At 40.6% G+C, this 12,565-nt stretch overlaps 1 protein-coding gene across 14 annotated transcripts in view; it reads left to right on the forward strand.

Annotated features, from left to right (window-relative positions):
- The window catches only part of CDON (cell adhesion associated, oncogene regulated), a 114,397-nt gene that overhangs the window by 67,244 nt on the left and 34,588 nt on the right, over positions 1-12,565 (forward strand). For 13 of the 14 annotated variants that reach the window (XR_014138858.1, XR_014138862.1, XR_014138857.1 and 10 more), the window contains 5 exons: positions 2,164-2,453; positions 3,758-3,932; positions 5,767-5,895; positions 9,647-9,850; positions 11,615-11,796. Coding sequence is in view for 9 of the 14 variants with exons in the window: in XM_081799138.1 (XP_081655264.1) it covers positions 2,164-2,453; positions 3,758-3,932; positions 5,767-5,895; positions 9,647-9,850; positions 11,615-11,796 (980 nt within the window). In the remaining 5 variants the exon portion in view is untranslated. The remainder of the gene's footprint in view (positions 1-2,163; positions 2,454-3,757; positions 3,933-5,766; positions 5,896-9,646; positions 9,851-11,614; positions 11,797-12,565) is intronic. The other variant, XM_081799140.1, reaches the window with a different exon arrangement.

Below are 12,565 nucleotides of genomic sequence, written 5' to 3' on the forward strand. Positions count from 1 at the left end.
AAAAAAAAAAAAAAAAGGTCATTCTCCACCACCCTGAGCCACAGCTAATCACCGCCCCTTGCTCTTGCTTGAGGCCCTCCGCCCGGCAGCCTCACCAGCTCACACCCTTCACGGCCAGCCCACATTCTGACTCACTAGGTAAACACGGCAGCTCCAGGAGCAATATTTTGGAAGTTTGTCTCAGTGAACTTAATTCATTTTCTCCTATATGATTTCTCACTGGCGTTTTATTTTCTTTAGAGGAGGACGCGTCTGGGACACCTTTTCTCTTTTTGTTTTGTTTTGTTTTGGTTTGGTTTTTTTGCTGCTTCTCCTAAACTGTGGTGATTGTTGGAAAAACACACCCACCTTTTTTTTTTTTTTTAAACCAGGAATCTGACTTCATTGTGCAAAAGAAACGCTTTCACATTGTTTCCCCTGCTCCCTTCCTCCACACAAGTGGTCAAAAATAGGAGATCTTTTTGTCGCCAGTATGAATAGCACTGTAGAGAAAGCAAGCCATCAGTACTTCGGTTTCATGGTGCCGGCGGCATATTTGTTTTCCTAGACTGCTTTCTCATTTTTGTCAGCGGCACCACTAACATTCTTCGGCCACCTCTTTTCACCATCTCCCAGAACCCTAATTTCTTCATCTGTAAAGTAGAAGTGGTGCTATCTACCTAAGAATGTTGTTTTGAGAATTTAATGAGATCATATTCATTAAATGTCTAGCACAATGCTTGGCACATAATATGTGCTCAGTAAATTTTTGGGGGGGTGAGGGGATACATGCAACGTATTTATTTTTTCAGTGCAAATAGAAGTATTTGTGCCTTCTCTGGATGTTCTGGATGCTTTTAGTCGTATTAAGACTGTGGGCTTGTTTTATTTTTCTTTAGATTGGCAGTTTCTTTTTCTTTTATTTGTTTCTTTATTTTATTTACTAGAATGGCAGTTTCTTAAGCCAACCTTTGATTCTATCCAGAAAGAGGGCTTGCTTTGGAAATAAGTAAATTCTTCTTTTATCTTTGCTAGTCTTATTTTGTTTCTTTCCTCTTGTTGAATATAAATTGTTTTGCTTGTGTAGGGTAAGTATTTTAGTTATCCAACAGCCCCTTTATTTATTTATTTTTTAAGATTTATTTATTTGAGAGAGAGAGAGCGAGCCAGTGAGCATTGGGGGGGGGTGCAGAGGGACAGAAGCAGACTTCCCACTGAGAGTGGAGCCCAACGCAGGGCTCGATCTCACGACCCTGAGATCATGACCCCGCGATCATGACCTGAGCCGAAACCAAGAGTTGGACACTTAACCAATGGATCCACCTAGGCGCCCCTGCGACAGCCCCTCTATTATCTCTTACAGTTCTGTGGGTTGACCTGATGCAGCTAAGCAATTCTGCTGGCCTTGCTTTGGCTCTCCTATGCTGTTGCAGTCAGATGGCACCTGGGGCTGGAACAGCCAAAGTGGCTTCACTCCTATATGTGTGGTGCTTTTGTGAAGGCTGGAATCCCCACCTGCCTCCCCTTCCTTCCCTCCATCCCCCCACACCCCTGTAGTCTCTCTGCATGGCTCGCTTGGCTGTCTGTATGGGGCAACACAGGGAGTAGTAGTGCCAAGCCTTCTTAAGACTCACGGCTGGAAGAGCACCGTCTTACTTCTGCCTTCCATTGGTTAAAGCCGGTCCTGGGGCCAGCCCTGATTTAGCGGGGAGGGGCCTGCCCGAGGGTGTGAATACTGAGGGGCTGTCTTTGGAGACTGGCTGCCCAGTAGGTAATAGCCTAACTCTTGACTGGTTTGCTTACTATTTAGTTCACCTTGTCCCCAAGGGAATGCATTGTTTCATTACCAACTGGAGTTAACGCTCTGTGTTCTTCAACTTAAAATCTTCCGAGGTTAAACTAGCAAATTGTTGTAAAAAGGGAATACTAGTGTAGAGCAAGGAAAAATAACATCCTTCAAGTCACTCAACTACTGCATCATGTAATTGATTTTTCAGTAAGAGGTTGCTCCTGGAGGTTAGATGTTTCCGTGAATTACAAATTGAAATGTTACCTGTTTTCAGTTCTTGGGCTCCGATTGTCAGTATCCGTGTGGGCATTTAGATCACTGTGTAGAAAATGCACTGAAAAAAAATAATGAATTTCCTCAAGCTCGCTCTTCTCTCTTTCTCCCATCCTCTGCAGTTCCTTTTGAAACAAATACAAAAGCGGAAATGGTCACAGCTTCCAATCCCACTCAGAATGATAAAAGAGATGGTTCAGAAGCTCAATTATTGAGCTCCTTTCCAGTGAAGGAACACTCTAGTGCAGTGGACTCAGCACCAGAGAAAAATGCTAGTGCTGCCTCGGTCCCTGATGCCCCCATCATTCTGAGCCCTCCGCAGACCTACACAGCTGATACATACCACCTGGTCTGGAGGGCGGGGAAGGATGGCGGACTGCCCATCAATGCCTATTTCGTGAAGTATCGAAAGGTAATGTCTTTTCATTTACCAGCTTTCTCTTTGCATGCCTTAACATTGTGTTGTGTAACCCATGCTTATTATCTTTGACATTTATGGAACAGCAGGAAACAGAACAGGAGTGTTCTAGGACTGTGAGTTTGGGAGAGCTATCCCAGCAGTCTTGCTGGATTTACCAGTCTTATAAAAGCAGTAAGAATAAAGTTTACATAATTTCCCCCAAAATAGGAATTCAAAGAGCCCAGTGACTTCCTGACATTTTTTATCAAACATTTTAACCACTTGGGTGTAAAGCTCTAGAAACCACTTTTTAAAAAGTCATCCCTTCCCTTTCTGAGATTAGTAAAATACAGTTTATTTAGCAAATAAAGCAGTTTCTTATTAGAAACCCCGAACAAGTCCTCTGGCGTAATCTCTGACGGTTATTTTTATTTCAAGTTGTCCTTCTTCATTGTATTGAAATCTGATGTTTGGTGATTTATTTGGGTGAACCTGATCCTCTCAGTTGATTTTTCAGTGTTTATCCTGCCAGAGGCTTGTATTAAAGCAAAATGAGAAAATCTGCTCTCTTTGTTTAATGAGACTAGTAAATAAACCAAAGATGCCCTCATATTTAAAATACTTTTCTTTGTCCAAGCCATTTTGGTACCCATCATTGAATAGTAATATTTTTAATATCTGGAAAAACTAACATGGTGATATTTGAAAGTTTATTCACTGTTTCTAACCTGATGATTCCAGGTGAAGAAACTTTCACTGGGATTCTTAACCCACACAAAAACTTCCATGTGATACTATTTCCTGGTTCCATTAACTAAGACACAGCAGATAGGATCTTTTTAAAATGTATTTCCTCTAATACATGTGGAAAGTGTCAAAACATGAAGAATGCTGAAAATAGATAATGGATAATTATAGAATTCATATGTGCATACATACTCTATTATATATTATCATTAATACAGATTATTATATACTTATTTTATGCTCCTCTTAGCCCGGTAAGAAAGGATAATTGTTTCCTTTACTAGTAAAGGAAGCAAACTCTGGGAGATCAGATAACTTGCTTGAGGCCGTAAGTTAATGGTAAGTAGCAGAACTAGGAGTTTTTTTATTCGTAAGAATTCCTAAGTTCTTGCTATAGGTCTCCTATTTTTTAGCATGAAGAGATATTATGTCTCTTTGACTTCCAAGGGTATATTTCATACCAAAATTCATCTGAAATTGATTTTCTCAAATTTGAATGGAAGGTTTTTGTGCCCTGAATCTTCTTTTCTTTCTTTTTTTTTTTTAATGGCTTATTTTCTCTTGAGTAGCTAGATGATGGTGTTGGCCTGGTGGGAAGCTGGCACACGGTTCGAGTCCCAGGAAGTGAAAATGAGCTCCATTTAACTGAACTGGAGCCCTCTAGTCTCTATGAAGTTTTGATGGTCGCAAGAAGTGCAGCAGGTGAAGGGCAGCCTGCCATGCTCACCTTCCGAACCAGCAAAGGTGAGTATCACCTTCCTTAAGAGGAGTGAGCTGGCTGACTTGATGTCACTTCATTAGTTAAGTGTCCTTTTGGGTCGTAGAGATTCTTATATATAAATTCACTAAATAATTTTATTATCGTACCTTTTTTGGCCATGCATGTTGTATTATTCCATCCCATCCAATGTTCTACAAATACTCATGAGAGTTTATGATACGTAAGGCATTAGGTAGGGTAGGTGATGCAGGGAAAACAAAGATGATCAAGACAAGACCCATCCTAATGGTGCTTCTGCTTTGCTAAGGAGGGTAAGACATATAGATAAATACCAACTACAAGGCAGGATTTCAGTTCTGCTAATATTTACTGAATGCCTTTTATGTGCTGGGCAGTATACAAAATCAACAAAACTCCTTGCCCTCATGGAGCTCACATTCTAGTTGGGAGAGACTTACACCTAAGTTATAAGTACATTAAAAAGTGATGCATGCTGATAAGAGAAATAAATTAGGGGATGGATATAGGAAGTGGATGGGGTAGCAGTTGACACAATTTAAGCAAGGTGGCCAGAGAAGTCCTCAGTGAGCAGTCAACAGTGAGCAGAATGTCCAGGGTGAAGTAGAAAACCACATGGATATCTGGGGAAAGAACATCCCAGCTGATAGATTATTAAGTGCAGAGACCCCGGGGTAGGGTGTGCTTGATGTACCCTAGACACACTGAGGGGGCCACTGTGACAGAAGCAAAGTGAGGATGCTGTAGGGGAGAAAGCTCAGGGAGATGACAGAGTGGCCAAACCACATGGTGCCTTGTCGACCCTGCAAGGACATTGACTTTGACTCTGAGTGAGCTGGAAGCATTGCAAGGTTTGAGCTGAGTTGTGACACTGTCATACCCTACTGTATGTTTCAACGGGGGACTCCAGCTGTAGGGTAAGGATAGAGTGGAGGAGGGCAAAGGTGTCAGCAAAGAAGCCAAAAATATGACAAGTAAAAGACTTAGAAGAGGCCAGGGGAGTACAAAGAAAGGATGTTCTTTCTGTGGGGTAGCTTGTTGAGGGTAGGCTTGATTGAAAAGATGCCATTATAGCTTAGGCATAAATGGACGAAAAGACCAGTGAGTAGAGAGGGGAACGGGACAGAGGAGTATTTTAGTATGGCACGAAAATAAAAAGGAGGTATGATCGAGAATAAATTTATTGGCTTTTGGAAAAGACCCTTTCATACTAATTATTGAGTCTAGCTAGAAAAATAATGAATATTTCTTATTTGAACTGTATTTTTTTCTTTTTTTTTCTTATTTGAACTGTATTTTGAGTTTTCATAATTAGTCCACAGTTGTTTATAGAATCTGACCTATAAATACTGAATAATAAGCATGTATTTCAGTTTTAAAACAATAATCACTCATTTTCACTTTTTGCCTCTTGGAATTTTAAAACTCAACATAATAATTTTCCCATAAAGAAACAGAAGCTCTTTAAGCATGAATTTTATGTTTTAGAATTAAGAAATAGGTAGAAGAAAAATGGGTGGATCGTTTGAAAGCCTTTACTCTAGTCATTTGGCTTTTTTCACTGTGGTGTTTATTCTCTGTGTAAATGAAAGTTAGCCTGGTGAAGAAAGACACCTTTTAGTTTTCCCTTAAAGCTACTAGAAAAAGACAAAGTAATTTTTCAAGTTCAATTCCTCAGATGAGCTAAGTATTTGCAATGTAGGTCTTAAATTTAGACACTGTAACAGAGAAGCTCTTATATCTATATACCAGTTGAGTTTTATAGTATCTTTTCTTACTCTATATATACACAGAAGTTTATGTTGCATTAGATGAGTGTACGTCTTCTAACTTTTCCAGAGAAAACAACCTCGTCAAAAAACACGCAGGCTTCCTCTCCCCCCATGGGCATCCCTCGGCGCCCTGTTGTTTCAGAGGCTGTGGACAATTTTGGAGTGGTCCTTACAGATTCCTCTAGGCATAGTGGAGGTAAAGTGGAGAGTCTTCATTTTATTGATTTTGTTTGTTTACCAATGTAACTGACATGTTTCAAATTATTGGAGGGATGGAGTGAGAGAGGGTATTTGATTATCATTCAGATTATAGCCTACAATATAGCTCTTCCAGGTCCTATTTCAACCATTTTTTAATGCCCTCTACTCAGATCTTGGTAACTCGGTGTCATGATTGGTATTTAAGGTAATAAACACAGATTCAAAAGGTTCTGATACTAAGGTTTTATAACTCATAAAAAGGATTTTTCTGTTTTTCTCTCTGGCTAGGAAACCAAATTTATACTTTGACTTTTTTTTTTCTTTTTTGGTGACTTATCAAAATGTATGGTGGTACCTATAGTAAGGTTTAGTTTTTTTTTTTTAAAGATTTTATTTATTTATTTGAGACAGAGAGAATGAGAGAGAGAGAGCATGAGAGGGAGGAGGGTCAGAGGGAGAAGCAGACTCCCTGCCGAGCAGGGAGCCCGATGCGGGACTCGATCCCGGGACTCGAGGATCATGACCTGAGCCGAAGGCAGTCTCTTAACCGACTGAGCCACCCAGGCGCCCAGTAAGGTTTAGTTTTTTTGACCAAACGATTACATGCCATACTGTTTTATTGCTATATCTTATCAGTGTCATACTCCATTTTACTGCTGTATCATGCCAATTGTATGGTTTTAATTTTTAATTTTTTAAAGATTCACTTATTTATTTTAGAGAAGGGGAGGGGCAGAGCAGGAGAGAGAGGGACGAGCAGACTCTCCGCTGAGTGCAGAGCCCAATGCGGGGCTCGATCTCAAGACCCTGAGATATGACCTGAGTCGAAACCAAGACTTGGATGCTTGACCAGTTGAGTCACCCAGGTGCCCCCCAACTGAGTGGTTTTTAGATGTCATAGCAATACAGTTTTCAAATGACTTCTTTTTAGTATTTAAATTTCACATTATCAATTCTGCAATTACAGCATAATGTAACTTTATGTGACTGTGTTAATAGGTGTTAGGAGGACATCTAGGGAGGGCTTAAAATTTCATTGCTCTGAGAATGTTCAAGCTTCTCTTCCCTATTTTTACAGTCTTTCATGAATTGGTCTCAGACAAAAGCAAGTCATAACATTTGAACACCTTCTGGAACCCCTCTGCTTCTTCAGTGTCATGAGCCTCTTCTGCTTGAGTACTTTCACCTCTGAGGAGCAGTTGAGCTACCTGAAGCAGATTACTTACACGGGTATCAGCTTTATCTGAATAAAGCTGCCCTCTGAAAAACAAAAACCTTATGATTTGTTTAACATACTCTGGTAGATAGGGACTAAATGCTGTTGCAGCGGAGGTAAAGTAAGTCTTGCCTTCAGGGGGTTTAGAGCATAGAGGATGACCTAGACAATAAGTCAATAACCATATAGGGGGTAATATAGACAAATGAACCCATGATAATGATTTGGATTCATTATGCCTGAGAGTCTACCCTCAGTGTTAATGGGATCACAAGAGGATTATGTAGAGGAGGCAGGTAGTGGTTAAGAGAGGCTCCCTCAGCTAAGCCTCGAAGACAGGACCGCTGTGAAGACAAGAATGGATGAAGGAACAGGAAAAGAAGTTCTAGGGAAAGACAGCTCCTATGCAAAGAGATGGATGATGGACATGTTGCATTTCATTTAGAGGTTTGGAGGTTAGAGAATTGGTTTGGTTTGACTGGTTGCCGTGGGGAGTGACGCCAGAGTGGGGGGAGGCAGGTGGGTACCTTGTATGATGTACTTCCAATTTCAGCCTTTCCCTGAAAGCTATGAAGAACTCTAAAGAACTTTAAGGAGGGGGAAAAGGAGAATGGCTGAAGATGATGCTAGAGAAATAATGGGTGGAATGACAGTGTAGATGGAGAGGGACAAAGGGAATTGAATCCATACTGAATGAAAGGGAGAAATGGGGTGACTCTGGGCTGGGGTGGCCAGGGACCATTTACCAAGATAGGTAATCAGGATTTTTAGGGGCAGGTTATGGATTCAGTTCTGGAAGTTTGGAGTTATCTGGGCAGATATAGCTGTTAAGAAGTGATTTCTTGAATCTTCCCCACAACCTGATGAGGGAGATAGCCTATCAGTTTTACAGATTAGGAAACTGGAGCTCATGGAGGTCATACAGCTTTGCCTGAGGTCATCCAGCAGGCATCCAGCAGTTCTTCACATTTGGATTTTTAAACTCCAGCTTGTCTTTGTTTTATGTCACATGCTCTTTCTTTTAGATCTTGAAGATTCTCCTCTGTAGAGATTGTTTTCCCTAATAACCTTTTTCTATTTGATCTGTGGTGTGTGTTTTTTGATGAGTTTTAACCTTCTGTGAATCAGTTTAAGGAAGTTGTTGGTTATCTAGAACCAAAAAAGAGATTCACTAACAGTTCTATTCATTCTGTTTCCATTGCTTTCTAACTTGAAAGGAATACAGTAAGTATCATTCAAAAGTTGCCTGCTTTGAACGTTTTCCTCTTTTTACCCATTATGCAATTTGTTTTTAGAATGCCACCATTTTCTCCATACAGGTACCATAAATGGCAACACCATTGTGTTCTTCCCTATGTGTTTGTGTTCGGGCTAAAGAGATGTTGAGACAAGAGTGGTCTTGCTTAAGGAATGTGGCACAGGCTAGACAGACAGGGCTCCCTTAGCATAACCACGGCCCGGAGCTGGTCCTCCTCCTTCAGCTCTGGACACTTGATTGTTAGCCAGCCCAAAGATAGTATCCTGAGACCCAGCTCACTTGTACAAAATTCACAGGGGATGGATGTAAACCAGAATGGTGATTAACTGATTTGTACCGTAACCGTCGCACAGACCAGATTGTTTCTATCAGCATTCTTCCCTTGGAGGAACCAAGTGGGAAGCCAGTTATAACCACAAGATCGCTTGGTTAGCAAGAAGCATTAGGTACATGGTTTAAATGGTGGATGGACCTACTCCTGATGTTTCTACCTGCCATGGGACTCTAGACTCTTGTGGGCTAGGACATCCCCTCCCCTTGGCAGTGCGAAACTGCTAGACATTGGTTCTCTCATCCCCTTTTTCTGATCAGGTGGATCATTTAATTGCTGAGAGCACTTTTCTTTGTTTAACTACATACCCTGTCTTCTTGCTTTCATCCTGCGCAGCATTCTCCCTTCCCATTAATATCCCTGTTGATTTATTAGTCAAATTTTCTCTCTCTCTCTCTCTACTGCTTGCAGTCTGTTTTCTGGGAGTAGCATTCCTCTAGGCTTGAGGTGTGTTAAGATACGCTATGATAGCAATAGCTAATAATCTGTAGATCATTTGCTGAATGTGTTTTATGTAGCTTGGATGGATAAAGAAAAACATTTAAACAAAATAACACCAAATTTTGAACATTTACTGTAACTTATAACCACATTCAGACTTGAGGCACCGAGGAATAATTACTTATACACTGTTGAGCTATGAATCCAAAGTAGCATGGTCACTATTCTCATTACCATTAACTTTCAGTTTTTTAGAGCTGATTCTCAAGTTTATAGATTATCTTGCTTTTCCTTCCTCTTATTTCCTGTTTTTGGCCATTGCATTGCCCGTTAGCTTTTGACAGAGGGCAGGAAGATAGTCATAATATTATTAACTCTGGTAATAAGTTTGGTGACGAACCTTTAATGAAATGATCTTTGGGATTTATCCCTTTCAGTTTATTTGAGTTATTCTTGTCTCTGACACCATGGGTTATTGGAATGGATGTTTCCGTGTTTAGTTCCAGAGGCACCTGACCGGCCTACCATCTCCACGGCATCAGAGACCTCCGTCTATGTCACTTGGATTCCTCGGGCCAATGGGGGTTCTCCAATCACTGCCTTCAAGGTCGAATACAAACGGATGAGGACCAGTGATTGGCTGGTGGCAGCTGAAGATATCCCTCCTTCCAAACTTTCTGTGGAAGTTCGTAGCTTAGAGCCAGGTAGTAATATTCAAACATTTCCCTTTTTGCTGTCTGTGCTGACTTTATTATTTTTGTTGTTGTTGTTAAGATTTTATTTATTTATTTGAGAGAGAGAACATGAGAGTGAGAGAGATTGAGAGAATGAGTAGGGGGAGGGGCAGAGGGAGAAGTGGACTCCCCATGGAGCAGAGAGCCCGATGCAGGACTCCGGGATCATGACCCGAGCCAAAGGCAGATGCTCAACCGACTGAGCCACCCAGGTGCCCTGTGCTGACTTTAGATGCATATTTGTAATGATTTTGTATTCTTCTAATTGTTAAAGTAATAGGAGCCTGTTGTGTGAAAATTTGAAAGCAAAGAAACTAGAAAGAAGAGAATAAGTCACCCGAAGCCCACCCATCCAGAGATAAGCATTGTTTACACTTTGGTATATTTTTGGTAGCCTTTTTGTTTTTTAATACAAACTGGGATCATGCTGAAAATACTGTTTTGTGACCCCATTTTCCCTATGTTATATCATATGCATTTTCCAGTGTCATTAAAAATTCTTCAGAAACTCAGTTTTTTAATAACCATATATCTACTGTATAAGTATAGTATAATTTACTTAACCCATTCTTTTTTCTGGGTTTTGGATTATTTTTAATTGTCAATAACTTAGAGCGTTGCAGTGATATCTTTGTGTATAGGTGTTTTGCTATGATTACATGTTTGAAGAGGAAAATTGCTTGTTATTTGACTAAAATTGTTTGATCTAATGATGAATTGCAGCATAGTTATACTTAGTGCTTAGGCTTATGGAAACGAGAGAACACTTAATGCTTCTTTGCTCTCTAAGTTTTGTTTCAGCAGAAGGACCCCCCCAACCACCCCCCTGTCACCCCAGTATCTTGAGGCTGTATGCGGGAAGTTAAACCGCACAAGAGAAAAGCAGTAATCACAAATACACTTTTGTGGCTTTTATATGTTTAGGTTTCTTGACCATTTTGTTTATGGACGTTTAGATGTACTTAGCGGCAAATGCCTGTGTTTCTCTAAACAGGTAAAGAGAGGAGCCTGTAGGTATCATTGGGAGAAGGTGACAAGTTTTAAATGTGGGTGAAGCTAAATAGCATTCTATAGACAGAAAACGTCTTCAGAAGCCCAGTGGTCATTTCTGAGCCATCAGGAAACGTGCTCTAGGAGTCTAATTTATTCTTTAGATGCAGAGCTTCAGAAACTCACAATCCTTAGAGTTTTTTTTAAGTTCTTAGTATGTAATACAAATAAGTGCCTTCTGTTGTAGTTTAGATCTGCTCCTTCTTATCCTATTCTTGGTGAAATCAGAGTGTCATCTGCTGACACCCACAGAGCGCCCCTTCTGAAGTGTATTCGCCGTATTAAACTTCACTTCAGTTGTTTCTTTCAAGGGAAAAGAACCTAGTTTTGAGCACAGATACTTCAACTAATACTGTATTTGATGGTTATGACTTTAGAACATGACGGTAAAGAAAGTAAACGTGCTCTTTCCTGTTCTCCACCGACCCCTTCCGTGACAGACGTCATTAATCTTTCGTGGCATTGTCTCCCGGTGACTCCTCATAAGCTCTTGGAATCTGGATCATCATGAACATCCACTGCCATTGGCTGGCAAGTGGGTTGAAATCTGTTTACTGTATAGGCTTCAGAGGATGTGTTTGTTAGCGTAGAGACTGGAACGCAGTTGTCCTATTTTGACTGCCGTACCTTCAGCTGTCATATGGCCAAGTTTTTTAAAAACTGGTTTCTTTCCTCCCTCAAAAGGTTCAACGTACAAGTTTAGGGTCATTGCCATCAACCATTATGGTGAGAGTTTCCGGAGTTCGGCGTCTCGTCCTTATCAGGTGGCTGGGTTTCCCAATCGTTTTTCTAACCGTCCCATCACCGGGCCTCACATCGCCTACACCGAAGCTGTCAGTGATACTCAGATCATGCTGAAGTGGACGGTAAGTGGGACCTCTATTCTAAAGAGATGCTTTCTCATGTGGCCATGTTGACGATCGATTTACTAGTCTCATGACACGATATTATGAGTAGCAAATGTTTTTAATTTTTAAGTGTTTGGCTGTGTTAACAGTCGATTTACTATTCTGATGACATGATATTACGAATAGCAAATGTCTTTAGCTATTAAAATAGTTAAAATTTTCAATAGGAAAATTGAAGGGCACAGATATTTGTCTAAAAGCACATGTGATAAGTGGGGCAGGGTTAAAAATACACTTGTCTCCTCAGCTTTCATCCAAGTGTTAATTGCCCTTTCAAGATTTATTTATTCTTTTTTTAAAGATTTTATTTATTCATTTGACAGAGAGAGAGAGAGAGAGAGAGCACAAGCAGGGGGAGTGGCAGGCAGAGGGAGAGGGAGAAGCAGGCTCCCCACTGAGCAGAGAGCCCAACGTGGGACTCAATTCCAGGACCCCGGGATCATGACCTGAAGCCGAAGGCAGATGCGCAACCAACTGAGCCACCCAGGCGTCCCAAGATTTATTCATTTTGAACTAAATGTCCTTTTATGCCTTTGAACCTTATGAAATATACTACTTTATTTTTGCTCAGCCCAACAGAAAACTAAATGCTCTTAATACCTTTGACTACCTTTGAGTTAAATTCAAAATGGGCATCAAGGATGTTTGCAAAATGAAGCTAGAAAAATATCGCCGCACAGAGAAATGAATCTTCATGGCTGTGAAAGTTACATTTATTTTTGTCTTT

The sequence above is a fragment of the Leptonychotes weddellii genome, chromosome 11, assembly GCF_054177405.1.
Source record: "Leptonychotes weddellii isolate Sample4059 chromosome 11, ASM5417740v2, whole genome shotgun sequence".
In the NCBI taxonomy this organism is placed as follows: Eukaryota; Metazoa; Chordata; class Mammalia; order Carnivora; family Phocidae; genus Leptonychotes; species Leptonychotes weddellii.